Source organism: Tachysurus vachellii, chromosome 4, assembly GCF_030014155.1.
Source record: "Tachysurus vachellii isolate PV-2020 chromosome 4, HZAU_Pvac_v1, whole genome shotgun sequence".
In the NCBI taxonomy this organism is placed as follows: domain Eukaryota; kingdom Metazoa; phylum Chordata; class Actinopteri; order Siluriformes; family Bagridae; genus Tachysurus; species Tachysurus vachellii.
The window spans coordinates 1,589,347-1,607,395 of record NC_083463.1 but is presented as its reverse complement, the minus strand read 5'-3'; the positions used below and the strand labels follow the sequence as shown (position 1 = coordinate 1,607,395).

General features: G+C 40.0%; 1 protein-coding gene across 1 annotated transcript; it reads right to left on the bottom strand.

Moving 5' to 3' along the window:
- Positions 1 to 835: 835 nt before the first annotated feature.
- Positions 836 to 16,399, bottom strand: cnga3a (cyclic nucleotide gated channel subunit alpha 3a). The gene is made up of 8 exons (XM_060867358.1): positions 16,302 to 16,399; positions 10,360 to 10,499; positions 8,221 to 8,328; positions 6,204 to 6,254; positions 4,821 to 4,967; positions 3,359 to 3,460; positions 3,167 to 3,273; positions 836 to 3,084 (listed from the first exon to the last, which is right to left on the bottom strand). Exons 2-8 carry the CDS (start codon positions 10,458 to 10,460, stop codon positions 1,703 to 1,705), a joined length of 1,998 nt encoding a protein of 665 aa, XP_060723341.1. The 5' UTR covers positions 10,461 to 10,499; positions 16,302 to 16,399; the 3' UTR covers positions 836 to 1,702.
- Between the last annotated feature and the right edge of the window lie 1,650 nt (positions 16,400 to 18,049).

Sequence of the window (18,049 nt, the reverse complement as noted above, 5' to 3'; positions counted from 1 at the left end):
TCCACAGGCAGTAGAACAAAAGATTTGCACCAATAACGTGAGGCCGTTGTTAAAGGAACCTCTGGAAAAACCTGGTGGAATCCATGCAGATGTCTGAACCGAAAAAAAAGGTTCATGTTTTATAAATAAAGCAGCGGGGTGGGTTTTTTTTTGTTTGGTGGTTGCTGCAGTTTGAAATGTATTCACTAGGTGGCAGTGATGTATGTATATTGTACCTGAGTGAACAGAACCTGATCTGGATCAGCTGGGATTATAATCATCAGCATCATCACCCTTAAGTACAGTAATAATATTTAACAATCTCTTCCTTTCATGTGTCTTTCATTTAGCAGTTTGTCAGAGAAACGTATTATTAAGGACGTGCGTAGAACAGTTTTGTGAAATAGTCGGAAAACGTTCTCGCGATTTTTTTTTTTTAATATAGTACAAACTTTAATGTTTGGATATTTTGACTGTAAAAAATGATGATGATATTCTTGGTTTTTAACGTGGTGACATTATTCACATCTCTGGTGTTTTGTGAGCACATCTAATGACCCCGACGATGTATTTATCTATAAAGACGGTGTCACTAATCGCACCAGCGTCAAAAAATTATTCCATTAAAACAATATTAAAAAGTGTCACTACGACGACGCAGCCGAATAATTCGGGCATAAAAGCTCAAAAGTCTTCTGAACGTTGAACTCGATCACGATTTATTTTTTTGAAGAGTTTTTAAAATAATGAAGAAGAACGAAAGGACCTTTTTAACATTGTTTAAATGATTAAAAACTGCTAATTTACATACACACGTGTTTAACCTATGGCATTAAAGCGAATAAGGAAACTGATGTTTTATTTTTTCTGTATGAACCTTTAAAGTTGTATGTGATGTCCCAGTGATGTTTGATCTCAGTCTATAAACATCTAAAGAAAATATTCCTAATCCTGTTCTTCTGGGCTTTTATGCTATTCACGTTAATCATGAACTTTTTATCCAAACAACGTTAGAGTTAAAAAGTAGTTCCGGTTATTTGACACTTTCCTAAAGGGTTTTATCGTTCCGTCTCTGAACAGAACGACTGTATAACTTTTGGCCAAAACAATAAAATATTTGGTACAAAAATCCAGACCGAACCTGATGCTAATAAATATCCTTCCTCTCGTTTTTCTTTCTCACCCGTCTTCTCACTTCCTTTCCTCCTCTCTCTCTCATCACTCCCTCACCTCATTATCTATAACCGCTGTGTCTGAAGACAGAAAAGAAAAAAAACAGAACCTCAGTTTATTTCTATACAACGGAGTTTAACTCTTACATCTTCTAGGCCAGGTTATAAGCATCGTATTTACACCTCAGTGCTGCTGGACTCTGGACTCATTTATAGAAGGAGTCTCCAGTGTCGGTGTTTATCACACATCAGAGGGAAGAGTATTTATTTGGAGCGACTGTGTGAGTCCGAGGCTGAAAAAAACACTCGAGTACGACTTTAAAGAAGCTACGAGAAGATTGTTCGGGTTGTATAAAGTTCACGCGCTGGACGTATTGAAGGAGAAATCTAATCTACAGCGCTGTACAATTTGGAAAACCTTTAAAGATCTACAGTCTGTACATATAAATAAAACTGAAAACGCTTGTATACAAAAAATGTATAAACAAATCTTCGAATAAAGACGCCTGTGTTCTAGGAAGTGTCGCCTATTTTGTCTTCTCCTCCTCCTTCTATTTGTCAGTGACCACCTCAGAGAGATCTTCCTCCCTCAGTGTCTTCACTTTGTTCTCCATGTTGGTGAGCCTCTGTTTGATCCTGCTCTGGTAGGACGTGTATTCCGCTAGCAGTCTGGCGAACTTGACGGTCATTACGTCAAGGTTGCTCTCCAATCGTGAGATCTTCTCCTCCAGATCTTTGGGGTCGGCCCCGGCGCTGGCCGCCGCCTCGTCCAGGAGGTTGTCCTTCCTCAAGATGGACTTCCCCTTCTCCTCCAGCGCCTTTTTGGCTTCCGGGTACTCGGTCAGCGCCTCCATTAGGTCGTCTTTGGAGAGAGCGAAGAGGTCCGAGTAGCCTACGCTGCGGATGTTTGCAGTTCTCCTGTTTCCGGCTTTGCTTCCTTTGATCCCGAGGATGCTGATTTCACCGAAGTACGCACCGTCGCTGAGCACAACAAACTGCGTGACGCCATCGTCTGCCACCACAGCGAGCTTTCCTTCTTTGATGATGTACATCTCTCGTCCGATGTCACCCTTCTTGCAGATGTAATCTCCAGGGCTGAAGACCTGAGGCTGAAGTTTTAGGACCAGTTCAATAAGCAGTCCAGCTTCGCAATCCTGGAAGATGCGCACCTTCTTCAGTGTGTCTAGATGGACGTTAATGGCTATCTCTGCTTTCAGCTTGTCCGGAAGGTTCTTCAACACCTCCCTCTCGTCACAGGTTTTCTTTTCCGTCCAGAGGTAATCAAACCACTTGATGACTCTCGCCTCTAGATCTTTGCTGACCTTTCGGAATTGCATGTACTGCTTAATGGAGTCGATCTTGGCTTGGAAATCGGCGCGTGACGCGTTCATGTTGGAGATCATCGCACCCACGTTACCGACGATCGTAGCGAAGATCAGTACTCCGATGAGGAAGTCGGTGACTACAAACAGGTATTCGACATCTCTGACAGGGGGCGGGGTTTCTCCGATGGTGGTAAGGGTAAGCGTGGACCAGTACAGACAGTAGATGTATTTCCGAGCCAGACGGCCGTATTCCGGATGGCTGATGTTCGGATACACCCACGTGTCCGTCCCGAAGCCGATGGTTTTGGAAATGGCGAAAAAGATGCAGGCGTTCCAGTGGATGATGACCAAGATGTAGAGTACGAGGTTGCTGATACGGAAGATATTAGGATAGTTAGTTCTGGTCTCGGTTCGATCAAAGAACTCAAAGAGACGTGCCATTTTAAAGAGGCGGTTGAAGCGTAGTTCGGGATTGTTGTATCCCACCTTGATCATGAAAACGTCGGTCGGGAGCATAGAGAAGACGTCGTATTTAAACTGCGGCATTTTTCTGTAATTCTCCATTAACTTCTTGGTGTCTTTCACTAGAAGTCCTTGCTCTAGGAAACCTATAAATCACACATGATAATTAAATTTCATTCTCATTTTGTAAATCCTTCTAAGGATTTCCTTATTTGTTTCCTTATTTACCTGTTCTCGATCTCACAAACGTGTCCACGTAGTAGAGAAAATCTGACGAGTAGTCCAGGACCATCCACAGAGTCGTGTACGAGTCCTGAAGCTCATTGAAACATGCTCTATAGGAATAGGAATTGTGTAAGAACTCCTACACAACCAATGTTAAAATAAGCTTTACAAAACGAGTCGTATTCAAATTCAGACCTTGTTATGAGCATCATCAGGTTGTAGAACACCGGCCCCGCTATTACCACCAGCCAGCGATAGTACATGTCTGTGGCTGGATCCATGACCCAAGGCGTTTTCCTAAACATATAAAGCTTTAATAAGCAGCAGCTAAAACAATCTGATCATTTTACTCATATATTCTATGATCGTCGGAGCTGAAATCAAATCATTCTCGAATCGGTCGTAAATGACCAAATACGTTCACGGCACAATTTATTTTGGCCACAAAAAACTCAGAGAGCTGAAAACATCAAAATGGTGTTTAAATTGTGAAAGAACACCTAAGCATTAGCATAGCAGCGCTAAATCCTCCGATAATTGTAGCTGAGCCACTGCAGCTACACACTAAATGTGGGGTTTAAAGGTGGGGTCTCCGTTGTTTGAAAGCCAATGTTGACATATAAAATCACCAAAACAAACACGCCCCTAACCCAAACGGGTCCCACCCCTGTATTGATAGCTCCGCCCACACATACATACGTAACCCATGCAACTAATGAACAAACTGTTGGTCACATATTCACAGATTGGAGTTTCCCGAGTCAATAACTCCTGAGCTAAACACTGTTACTACACAAAACACGGTTGTAGCTGCGTCTCTACATTACTACGATAGAAAAGAGGTGTTATTTGTGTAGTAACAGTGTTTAGCTCAGGAGTTATTGACTCAGGAAACTCCAATCTGTGAATATGTGACCAACTTCCTGCTCCTTCAGTTCTCTCCAGCGCTGGAAAGCTGATCCTATATTAACACGTCCTACTTCTTACCTTATCGTAAGTCTTTCTTCTCTTTCTTTCTTTGTTTTTATCCTCCATGTCAATGTTAAAACCGCTTTCTGCTAATGTCACACATGCACACTGAACACTCTCTCCGCCCATATTGACAAGACACGCCCCTTTCTGCTCATTGGCTACACGTTTGTTTTGATTTTTTGCTTGTCGTCCCGACTCATTTCTCAAACGGAGACCGCACCTTTAACATCTATTCTGTTGGAATCTCTTTCTTTCAGTAGTAAGTGACTGAATTTATCAGAATCCATATAAAATCACAGTAACTCACTGACCGTTATAACGATTTCTTGCCCAACAGGTCCATGTTTCCTTATATGGAGATTTACACAAACTCGTGAGCAAAATGGACAATAAATTTGCGAACAACTTTATCTTGTTTAGGAGTTTATTAGCTCTGCCAACCATACAAGTTGCTATGGAAACAAAACAATTATTTACTGTAGTGTATCTGTGGTGCTGCACAAAGTATTGGCACCCCATCCCACAGATGGACCACATGATGTAACTGTACCAATACAATTTGACCCATATGATAGATGGATGTGATGAAACAGTGAAAGATACAAAGGCAGATTTTATTAATAATTGTGTTTTTTTTTGTTTTTGAGTAAACATTTACCTGGTACCTGCTTTGCTTCATACTTACTGGGGTTCTTCTGCCTTTTTATCATCTTTCTTATCCTTCTTATCATCCTTTTTGTCCCCGTCTTTTTTCTCTTCCTTTTTTTCGTCCTTCTTTTCATCCTTTTTCTCTTCCACTTTTTTCTCATCTTTCTTCGCTTCCTCTTTTTTGCTAAAGGTGACATTTTTGGATTTATTCAGACTTAGGTGTTTACTTCTAGGGACCACTAAAGACCTAAGCACTGTTCTACCAGGGTGTACTAATGTATTTCTCCTATAGGGGGCAACACTAGCACACACAATCAAAATGTCCATTATTTCTACACTGGGACTGTATTTACATCAAAACTACTAACTAATATAACGTGCACATTTAAATCTCTGCATGTTTTAGTATGAACAAAGTCCTGAACAAATTGTTTGTGTGTTAAAAAGTCTTATTTTTAGACTAAAATAATTAGACCTTTAACATTATCGACAATTTGGTTAAAATGTTTAGTGAATTACTTTAAAATGATTTAATTAACATTAAAATTAGTTTTGAAAAATTAATACAAAACAAGTTATAAACATGTCTGGACTGAAAAAGTTTGTCTTAAACCTTAAAAAAAAAAAAAAGATTTTTTTTTAAATTAAAATTTTTTTATGTTTTATTTTTAGACTGTTTTAGACCACAATGTTTAATTAACATAAACAAAGTCTATTTTGATTTAAATCTTAAAATATAAACTTATATAATTTTTTTTACTAAAATACATGCTGAATTATAAATTAGGACTAAATCACACACATTTATTAAAATGCTTGGTGAATTTTTTTTTTTTACACTAAAAAAGGAGGAACAAACAATGAGGATAAACAAAACCATTTTTTTTCTAAACTGTTCAGTGTTTAATTTTTTTTTTACGGTGTAAAAAATTCGGATGTCTTCAAATTAGGACTAATAATAATTAATATAAAAGCACAAAAAAGAACAAAATTTTATTAAAATACTGAAAATTCGAATGAATTATGAACCTAATTATTTTCTTTAACAAACAAGACCATGTTTGATTAATATTTTGTTGTTTGATTTTAAGTCTAGATAATTATTTAAATCAGTCTAACTGAGTTTTTACTGAAATGTTTAAACATGTTCTAAGATGTTTGATCAATTGCTTTTAAACTAAAACTTAACATATTAATTTTATTGTAAATCAGACTATTTTAGTTTTAGATATGAAACCTTTAAGATGACCTGAGAACACACAGCCCTGGGATTTATAATTACGATATATTTTAATATTTATACTGTAGTTGTATCTGTAACTCCTCTGTTACTGATCAAGACCTAGTGCTAAAACTGTTAAAACTCCTGAAGGTTCCTAAATAATTGATGCTAAATGACTAAATACAGATAAATACTTACTCATCTGTGTTGTTGCAGTTGTTCCTATTATAATATGCGAGTGTCCGGTGACTTCAGAGGAAAGAATCATTCAGAGTTATTATTATTTCTTATGAAATTTGTGCTGATATTAAAACTCTATATAAAACTACTGTTTATAATTCTAACTGCTAATGTACTAAACCCTCTTGTAAAGGCTAAGTTGAACTCTACATACTGCCCCTCTGGATCATGTCGACGGTGTAGGGACGTCCTGCACGACTCAGGTCATGTGACTGTGCACCAGACAGCGTTTATCTGGTCTTTATTATGTGACCTGCGAAGGCGACGCCGTGACTTACTTCCTCTTGTGCGGCCGCTCGGGGTGCCCTAACGAGGACCGGGCGTTGCTCCCGCGGCTGGAGAGGTCTTTGAGCTCGGGACCCCGGAATCGCTCCAAAAAGGAGTCGGGGCGCTCGACCTCGGGCTGCAGCCTGTGAGACGCCCAGTTCCTCAGCATATACAGGAAGTGGGACAGCCTGGGACAGCAGGACAGGTCAGACACCAACTACATTTCTTGGTACAGTATGTAGCTTTCTATTCTGCATCAAATGCACAACTAACAAGGTTCCAACTAACAAGGCGTTTACACTAAATTAAATAAATCACATAAATGAGAGAAAGAGAGAAAGAAAGAGAGATAATGAGAGAGAGAGAGAGAGAGAGAGAGAGAGAGAGAGACAAACAGAGAGAGAGAGAAAAAGAAAGAGAGACAGACAGACAGAGACAAAGAGAGAAAGAGAGAGAGAGTAAAAGAAAGTTGTGCATTTGATTTTCTATAATCAGTGTTTTCCCAATCCAGGTTTATGTGATTTATCTGTTCTAATCTCTTAACACACGTTAGATAATTAAAGTGTTAACAGATCAGAGACTTCAGGTCTGGATTTGGGAATCACCAATCTATAGGAAGGGGATGTGTAGATCATAGAGCTGTCAGTATGATGTAATAAACATATACGATCTAGTGTATGATCATGTGTATGTGTAAATGTGTGTGTGTGTGTGTGTGTAAATGTGTGTGTGTGCGTGTAAATGTGCGTGTGTGTGTGACTGTGTGAGAGTATGTGTCTGTGTCTGTGTGTGTGTGTGTGTGTGTGTGTGTGTGTGTAAATGTACATGTGTGTGTGTAAATGTGTGTGTGTGTGTGGTATGTGTGTGTGTGTGTGTGTGTGTGTGTGTGTGGTGTGTGTGTGTAAATGTGCGTGTAAATGTATGTGTGTGGTATGTGTGTGTGTATGTGTGTGTGTAAATGTGTGTGTGTGTGTGTGCGTGTGTGTGTGTAAATGTGTGTGTGTGTGTGTGTGTGGTGTGTGTGTGTGTGTGTGTGTGTGTGTGGTGTGTGTGTGTGTGTGTGTGTAAATGTGTGTGTGTGTGTGTGTGTGTGTAAATGTGTGTGTGTGTGTGTGTGTGTGTAAATGTGCGTGTAAATGTGTGTGTGTGTGTGTGTGGTGTGTGTGTGTGTGTGTGTGTGTGCATGTAAATGTGTGTGTGTGTGTGTGTGTGTGTAAATGTGCGTGTAAATGTGTGTGTGTAAATGTGCGTGTAAATGTGTGTGTGTAAATGTGTGTGTGTGTGTGTGTGTAAATGTGCGTGTAAATGTGTGTGTGTGTGTGTGTGTGTAAATGTGCGTGTAAATGTGTGTGTGTGTGTGTGTGTGTGTGTGTGTGTGTGTGTGTAAATGTGTGTGTGTGTGTGTGTGTGTGTGTGTGTGTGTGTAAATGTGTGTGTGTGTGTGTGTGTGTGTGTGTGTGTGTGTGTGTGTGTGTGTGTGTGTGTGTGTGTGTGTGTAAATGTGTGTGTGTGTGTGTGTGTGTGTGTGTGTGTGTGTGTGTGTGTGTGTGTGTGTGTGTGTGTGTGTAAATGTGTGTGTGTGTGTGTGTGTGTGTGTGTGTGTGTGTGTGTGTGTGTGTGTGTGTGTGTAAATGTGTGTGTGTGTGTGTGTGTGTGTGTGTGTGTGTGTGTGTGTGTGTGTGTGTGTGTGTGTGTGTGTGTGTGTTACCGGGCCATGGCCCCTGCCCCTGTGAATGAACTCCTGCGAGACTCCTGTAGCTGAGCAGACACGTCCCTGTTCATGTCAGAGAGGGTGTCGTCACATATGGAGTGTGTCCTGAGAGTGTGTACAGATCAAACAATAATAAACACTCTGATGAGAAATGTTTACAGCTCTATATATATGTGTTTATATATGTGCAGTGGTGTGAAAAAGTTTTGGCCCCTTCCTGATTTTTTTTTTTTTTTTTGCACACTTTAATGTTTCAGCTCATCAAACAAACCCCCAGAAAGAGACTGGGGCAGAAATCACAGAGTTAGAAGATTAAAACTGCTGCTGAGCAAAAAGAACATAAAGTCTCAGATTTACCAGAAAACATCTTGATGATCTACAAGACTTTTGGGAAAATACTCTGTGGACTGACGAGACAAAAGCTGAACATTATGGAAGGTGTGTGTCCCGTTACATCTGGTGTAAAAGTAACACTGCATGTCAGAAACAGAACATCACACCAACAGTAAAACATGGTGGTGGTAGTGTGATGGTCTGGGGCTGTTTTACTGCTTCAGGACCTGGAAGACTTGCTGTGATAAACAGAACCATGAATTCTGCTGTGTACAAAAATCCTGAAGGACAAAGTGTGACCTTCTGTTTGTGACCTCAAGCTGAAGTGAACTTGGGTTCTGCAGCAGGACAACGATCCATAACACACCAGCAAGTCCACCTCTGAATGGCTGAAGATAAACAAAATGAAGACTTTGGAGCGGCCGAGTCAAAGTCCTGACCTGAATCTTATTGAGATGCTGTGGCAGGACCTTAAAAAGGGGGTTCATGGTCCAATGTGGCTGAATTACAGCAATTCTGTAAAGACGAGTGGACCAAAATTCCCCACAGACTCACTGTAACAGACTCACTGTAAGTTATCACTAACACTCGATTGTGGTTCTTGTTGCTAAGGGAGGACCAACCAGTTATTAGGTTTAGGGGAAATACTTTTTCACACAGGGCCGTGTGGGTTTTGTTTTTCCTTAATAATAAAAACCTTCATGTAAAAACTGCATGTTGTGTTTATTTGTGTTATCTTTGTCTAATATTTACATTTGTTTGATCTGAAACAGGGGCACGGCGGCTTAGTGGTTAGCACGTTCGCCTCACACCTCCAGGGTTGGGGGTTCGATTCCCACCTCCACCTTGTGTGTGTGGAGTTTGCATGTTCTCCCCGTGCCTCGGGGGTTTCCTCCGGGTACTCCGGTTTCCTCCCCGGTCCAAAGACATGCATGGTAGGTTGATTGGCATCTCTGGAAAAATGTCCGTAGTGTGTGAGTGTGTGAGTGAATGAGAGAGTGTGTGTGTGTGTGTGTGTGTGTGTGTGTGTGTGTGCCCTGTGATGGGTTGGCACTCCGTCCAGGGTGTATCCTGCCTTGATGCCCGATGACGCCTGAGATAGGCACAGGCTCCCCGTGACCCGAGGTAGTTCGGATAAGCGGTAGAAGATGAATGAATGAATGAATGATCTGAAACATTAAAGTGTGATAAATGTGCTAAAACCTTTAGTCTGTATTGTCTGGATAAGAAAATGTCTCCTGCTGTAAATGTTGTAGTTTTATATATTAAATAATAAAGTTCTCACAAGGTTCTCATTTCCTCTCACCTTCTGAAACCTGCAGTTTTTTACCAGTTTGGTTTCATTAATATTTGATTTCTATATTTAAGTTCCATCAGTGAAAAACACAAGTTAAAAATAAACGAATTTCAGTATGAATCTGAGCACTAATTGGGGCGTGGTCATTTATTTGGGGCGGAGCTACGTTTACATATCTGAATCTCATCAGAGATGAAATCTGGGTGATTTATATCTTATAGAAATAAAGAAGTAAGAACAAACAGAAACAAATTCATTCTGCAATCAGATTTCTGTTGATTTCGTCCTTACAGTAAGACTTTTCAGTCGTGTTATGATTGTAAAAACTGAAGTGTTTTAAACACACAGCCACACGTTTCTGTCTTTTATAAATAAACTGAATTAGAGCCCAATAATCCGTTAGTCTGGAGGTCTGTTGGATGAGCAAAAAAACACTTCGGTTGTCTTCACTCATGCCTGTGAATCCTGTTCACACAAACAAGGTGAAAGTTAATGTAACCTCTGACCTGCTGGCGCCATTATCCATTAGGTCCAGCTCGTCGTTCGAGGCCCGGACCGAGAGCCGGTGATGAGACGGGTACGAGCGCTCGGTGCAGATCTTCGCCATCGCTCTTCTATTTACTCTAAATCCTGTTACAACATTCAGCTAGGACACAAACACACGACATGGATTACAGCCTGCTTGTCTAATCATCACTGTACACTTCCCTGTGAATCGACTGTTACTATAGAAACAATTATGACACAAGTATGAGAACAAGTGCATTAATATAAACCTGCCCTTACTGTCAGAGGTACATCACACCTTCTGACCAATCAGAACAGAGAACTGTACATGTGACTGCAGCAGATAAAAAGTCATTCAACAACCTGATCCCAGCGTCTGCCATCAGAGCTCAGGCCTAAAAATACACTCACTGGAAGAGTCTATATATTAAACAGGATCAGACGGCTGAGCCTCGTACAGATCACACTGCACTTCTACAGAGAGGCAGCTACAAAACACCTGTACGTCTCACTACAAAACACCTTAATGTCTCACTACAACACCTGTACGTCTCACTACAAAACACCTGTACGTCTCACTACAAAACACCTGTACGTCTCACTACAAAACACCTGTACGTCTCACTACAAAACACCTGTACGTCTCACTACAAAACACCTGTACGTCTCACTACAAAACACCTGAATGTCTCACTACAACACCTGTACGTCTCACTACAAAACACCTGTACGTCTCACTACAAAACACCTGTACGTCTCACTACAAAACACCTGTACGTCTCACTACAAAACACCTGTACATCTCACTACAAAACACCTGTACGTCTCACTACAACACCTGTACGTCTCACTACAAAACACCTGTACGTCTCACTACAAAACACCTGTACGTCTCACTACAAAACACCTGTACGTCTCACTACAAAACACCTGTACGTCTCACTACAAAACACCTGAATGTCTCACTACAACACCTGAATGTCTCACTACAAAACACCTGAATGTCTCACTACAACACCTGTACGTCTCACTACAAAACACCTGTACGTCTCACTACAAAACACCTGTACGTCTCACTACAACACCTGTACGTCTCACTACAAAACACCTGTACGTCTCACTACAAAACACCTGTACGTCTCACTACAAAACACCTGTACGTCTCACTACAACACCTGTACGTCTCACTACAAAACACCTGTACGTCTCACTACAAAACACCTGAATGTCTCACTACAACACCTGTACGTCTCACTACAAAACACCTGTACGTCTCACTACAAAACACCTGTACGTCTCACTACAAAACACCTGTACGTCTCACTACAAAACACCTGAATGTCTCACTACAACACCTGTACGTCTCACTACAAAACACCTGAATGTCTCACTACAACACCTGTACGTCTCACTACAAAACACCTGTACGTCTCACTACAAAACACCTGTACGTCTCACTACAAAACACCTGAATGTCTCACTACAACACCTGTACGTCTCACTACAAAACACCTGTACGTCTCACTACAAAACACCTGTACGTCTCACTACAAAACACCTGTACGTCTCACTACAAAACACCTGCATGTCTCACTACAAAACACCTGCATGTCTCACTACAACACATACACGTCTCACTACAAAACACCTGCACGTCTCACTACAACACCTGCACGTCTCACTACAAAACACCTGCACGTCTCACTACAAAACACCTGCACGTCTCACTACAACACCTGCACGTCTCACTACAAAACACCTGCACGTCTCACTACAACACCTGCACGTCTCACTACAACACCTGCACGTCTCACTACAACACATACACATCTCACTACAAAACACCTGCACATCTCACTACAACACCTGCACGTCTCACTACAACACCTGCACGTCTCACTACAACACATACACGTCTCACTACAAAACACCTGCACGTCTCACTACAAAACACCTGCACGTCTCACTACAACACATACACGTCTCACTACAACACATACACGTCTCACCAAAACACCTGCACGTCTCACTACAACACATACACGTCTCACCACAACACCTGCACGTCTCACTACAACACATACACGTCTCACTACAACATCTGCACATTTCACGTTAATATGTACATTACACTATTACGCCTGCACGTCTCACTATTACGCCTACATGTCTCACTATAACACCTGCAGGTCTCACTACAGCACCTGCATGTCTCACTAGAATGCCTTTAAGTCTCAATATTACATAATAATACAATATTATTATTACAATATTACATATAATTTGCACATGTCTCAATATAATGGCTAGACATCTTACTACAACGTCTGCACGTTTCACTATAACACCTACACATCTTAACATCTACACATCTCTACAATACACTACAGTGGCTGCACATCTCAAAACGTCTACACGTCTCAGTGTTATGTCTACACGTCTCACTATAACGTCTACACGTCTCAGTGTTATGTCTACACGTCTCACTATAACGTCTACACGTCTCAGTGTTATGTCTACAAGTCTACGTCTCACTACAAAACACCTGTACGTCTCACTACAAAACACCTGAATGTCTCACTACAACACCTGTACGTCTCACTACAAAACACCTGTACGTCTCACTACAAAACACCTGTACGTCTCACTACAAAACACCTGTACGTCTCACTACAAAACACCTGAATGTCTCACTACAACACCTGTACGTCTCACTACAAAACACCTGAATGTCTCACTACAACACCTGTACGTCTCACTACAAAACACCTGTACGTCTCACTACAAAACACCTGAATGTCTCACTACAACACCTGTACGTCTCACTACAAAACACCTGTACGTCTCACTACAAAACACCTGAATGTCTCACTACAACACCTGTACGTCTCACTACAAAACACCTGTACGTCTCACTACAAAACACCTGTACGTCTCACTACAAAACACCTGAATGTCTCACTACAACACCTGTACGTCTCACTACAAAACACCTGTACGTCTCACTACAAAACACCTGTACGTCTCACTACAAAACACCTGTACGTCTCACTACAAAACACCTGCATGTCTCACTACAAAACACCTGCATGTCTCACTACAACACATACACGTCTCACTACAAAACACCTGCACGTCTCACTACAACACCTGCACGTCTCACTACAAAACACCTGCACGTCTCACTACAAAACACCTGCACGTCTCACTACAACACCTGCACGTCTCACTACAAAACACCTGCACGTCTCACTACAACACCTGCACGTCTCACTACAACACATACACGTCTCACTACAAAACACCTGCACATCTCACTACAACACCTGCACGTCTCACTACAACACCTGCACGTCTCACTACAACACATACACGTCTCACTACAAAACACCTGCACGTCTCACTACAAAACACCTGCACGTCTCACTACAACACATACACGTCTCACTACAACACATACACGTCTCACCAAAACACCTGCACGTCTCACTACAACACATACACGTCTCACCACAACACCTGCACGTCTCACTACAACACATACACGTCTCACTACAACATCTGCACATTTCACGTTAATATGTACATTACACTATTACGCCTGCACGTCTCACTATTACGCCTACATGTCTCACTATAACACCTGCAGGTCTCACTACAGCACCTGCATGTCTCACTAGAATGCCTTTAAGTCTCAATATTACATAATAATACAATATTATTATTACAATATTACATATAATTTGCACATGTCTCAATATAATGGCTAGACATCTTACTACAACGTCTGCACGTTTCACTATAACACCTACACATCTTAACATCTACACATCTCTACAATACACTACAGTGGCTGCACATCTCAAAACGTCTACACGTCTCAGTGTTATGTCTACACGTCTCACTATAACGTCTACACGTCTCAGTGTTATGTCTACACGTCTCACTATAACGTCTACACGTCTCAGTGTTATGTCTACACGTCTCACTATAACGTCTACACGTCTCAGTGTTATGTCTACACGTCTCACTATAACGTCTACACGTCTCAGTGTTATGTCTACACGTCTCACTATAACGTCTACACGTCTCAGTGTTATGTCTACACGTCTCACTATAACGTCTACACGTCTCAGTGTTATGTCTACACGTCTCACTATAACGTCTACACGTCTCAGTGTTATGTCTACACGTCTCACTATAACGTCTACACGTCTCAGTGTTATGTCTACACGTCTCACTATAACGTCTACACGTCTCAGTGTTATGTCTACACGTCTCACTATAACGTCTACACGTCTCAGTGTTATGTCTACACGTCTCAGTGTTATGTCTACACATCTCACTATAACGTCTACACGTCTCACTATGACGTGACGTATTTTAATTTCATGGCCACTTTTTTAAAAGATTTGCCTTCACTAAATCAGGGAATTTTTACAAATGTGCAACCGACAATAAAGCAACAAATCTAGTGATATCCGGCCGTCCAGGACATCATCTGATCTCGTCTCACACACAGAATCAGGAACTATCAGAACCTGGAATAATCAACTCATCAACAACTAACACACCTGAGTGATACGGTTGTTTACTGAGATAAACACAAACACAAACGGTGTAGAATCCAACCAAAATTTTACTAAAGTAAATTGTGAATAAAGGCAATTTCAGAAATTATTACCTTCTAAAATAAAAGATCGAATTAATTAATCGATGTCTAATTGCTGAAATTGGGCCCCGGTGAAAGCGATAAATACACAATGACTTTTCTCATTCTTCATCCTCCTGTATCCTCGGGGTAAAAGGGGTAAATCTTATAAAACAATTTGCACCATGTAATTGTCCTTGTGCAGGTACGAATGAATTTGTGTTCAGTACGTAAAACCGTCATGTTCTAATACAATGAAGATTTCAGTACATAGATACAAGCTAGTTCATTTAAACACCACCATGTTCTTTATCACAGTATTGATAATAATGAAGGAATTGATAAAGAAACGAATCGTGACGCCAGTGTCACGAGTCATTACCATCCCAGTAATAAATAAGTCTTCTACTCCCAAGAGTCCACTTAATTACAGTACAGTGTCAGTAGAGTAGGATTTTAGTACAAAATATTTTTGTCGCAGTTTATCCAGTAAATTTGAGAATCGACTCATTTTAGTGTACCGAATTAAACGATACTGCTACGAATTAGCGAGTAAATGAGAGAGTCGAATCATTATAGTAGATTCGAATCATTACATGATTCAACTAAGAACTAGCGAATTAAAGAGCGGAATCGTTTGTCAGTTATTTTTGATAAACTACGAACTGGTTAATAATTAGAGTCGATTCATTTTAGTGTGTCAAATAGGAGCCCTGACCATAAACTGTTGTGTGAATGATGTGTACCGAATCTCTAAAAAAGAATCGTTTAAACAACAATATGTAAAACACACACACAAATACAAGCACACACAAATACACATACACACACACACAAATACACACATACACACACAAACAAATACACACACGCACACAAAAATACACACACGTACACACACACAAATACACGCGCACACACACATTAATACACACACAAATACAAGCACACGCACACACAAATACACATACACACACACACAAATACACGCACGCACACACAAATACACATACACACACACAAATACACGCACGCACACACAAATACACACACAAATATACACACATACACACACAAATACACGCGCACACACACAAATACACGCGCACACACACAAATACACGCACACACACATTAATACATACACATATACACACACACACATTCATTAACACACACACATTAATACACACACAAATACACGCGCACACACAAATACACGCACACACATATACACACACACACACACACATTCATTAACACACACACACATTAATACTATACACATACTTTAAAACACAAGTTTCCTACTGAGCAGTAAAGTTTCCTCAGGAACACATTAGTTAGCCGTTAGCTGTTCCCTCATCTGCCCACGGCTCCTGTCACAGGGGCATCAATACAGCACAGGTGTCGCTAAATAAACTGCACTCTGAGGTTCAGCCATAATCCGCTTTTGTCTCTCTTACATATAAGGTATAGCTGCGATCCGACATTAAGTTCATCTGTGAGACTCTGTGAGTTTCTGACTGACAGACTGACAGCCTGAAGGGGCGGGACATTGTCTTTTAAAGAGAGGGCGTGGTCAAGTGAGCGATCTCATTAATATTCATGAAGAAGGCACTTATAACTGGTGCTTTTTAGTTTTAATTGAAGTGTTTATTGATAATATTTATTTTATTATATGAGTTTTTAATGAAGGTCCAGATTTAAAACAACACAACTAGTGCAAAGTGATAGATTATTAGTTATGAGTTGTTTAATTACTTTAAGTATAGCACATTACTATACAAAAAACAAGGGCACGTTAATTCATCCTGCTTGTAGAATCTTAAATATAATATTGTAATTGTAATTAATGTCACAATGCAATAATACGGTAAACATATAAAAAACATTTAAACATGAAAAAGAAGAAGAGGAAGATTTTTTTAGTGTATTTAGATAAAGCATATTGTAATTTCATTGTAATTTCATTCAGTTGTTAATTTTCTCTTTATTGTGTTCTAATTATTCACAATAATGCATTTAATTAAGTGCCTTTTATTAAGAACAAACTCTTTTTAATGTATAATCAAAAACATATGCATGTTATTTAATACAGTGCAAATACAATGGCATAATAATAATAATAATAATAATAATAATAATAATAATGGTAATAATAATAATAATAATAATAATAATAATAATAATAATGATAATAATAATAATAATAATAATGTTAAAAAGTATAAATATACAAGTTTACATATATACATATTTATATAAAAGCATCTTAAATTTTCATTATAAACTAATATAATATTGTGCCAGTAAAAAAAGACAAAGTTACCTAATAAAGCTAGTAATAACATAAATAATTGTGTAACAGTGTTTTTTTATATATTTCTCCTCCTTTACCTCCAACCTTTACTGATTGTTGTTATGCACCAGATTAGCTACACCACAGCTAGAGGTAGAGTTTTCTGAGAGAGTGTTTCTGGTGAAGCAGCAGTTTTGTGGTGATTAGAGCTTTTAGTGGAATAAACATGTCGTGGTTGGTGGTATGACCTGCCTGGAATCAGTATTACGCTCCACCTCCACCCACAGAGAGTCCAGAGAAATCCTTTTGAAGCAATCTGCGGAGCCGTATCGATAATCTGGGATTAGCTTCGAGCACCTCTAATGCTCCTTCATGGACTTATATTACACATGTACACCTGCTGCATGAAGCTGGAGTCACCATCAAAGAGGAACAGTGAAGGGGCTTCTCCATTCTGATTGGTCAGAACGTGTTTAATTCTTTCTGTTTAACAGCAGTTTTGACAGTAGCGCACGTTTATATTAATGAGCTCATTAGTCACGTTATCGTTGCTATAGTAACGAGTTTCCCATATACAGGGACTTGTATGGAAGGAGTCTCCAGTTTCAGTCCTTTGTAACTTTTCCCACATGGTGTAACAGCCTGTAGCTCTGCTTCATCACTGATTATTTGACTACTACAGCACAACACGGCGGTTTATCTGATAACTCTAAACATTCGGATCTTTCCATGATCG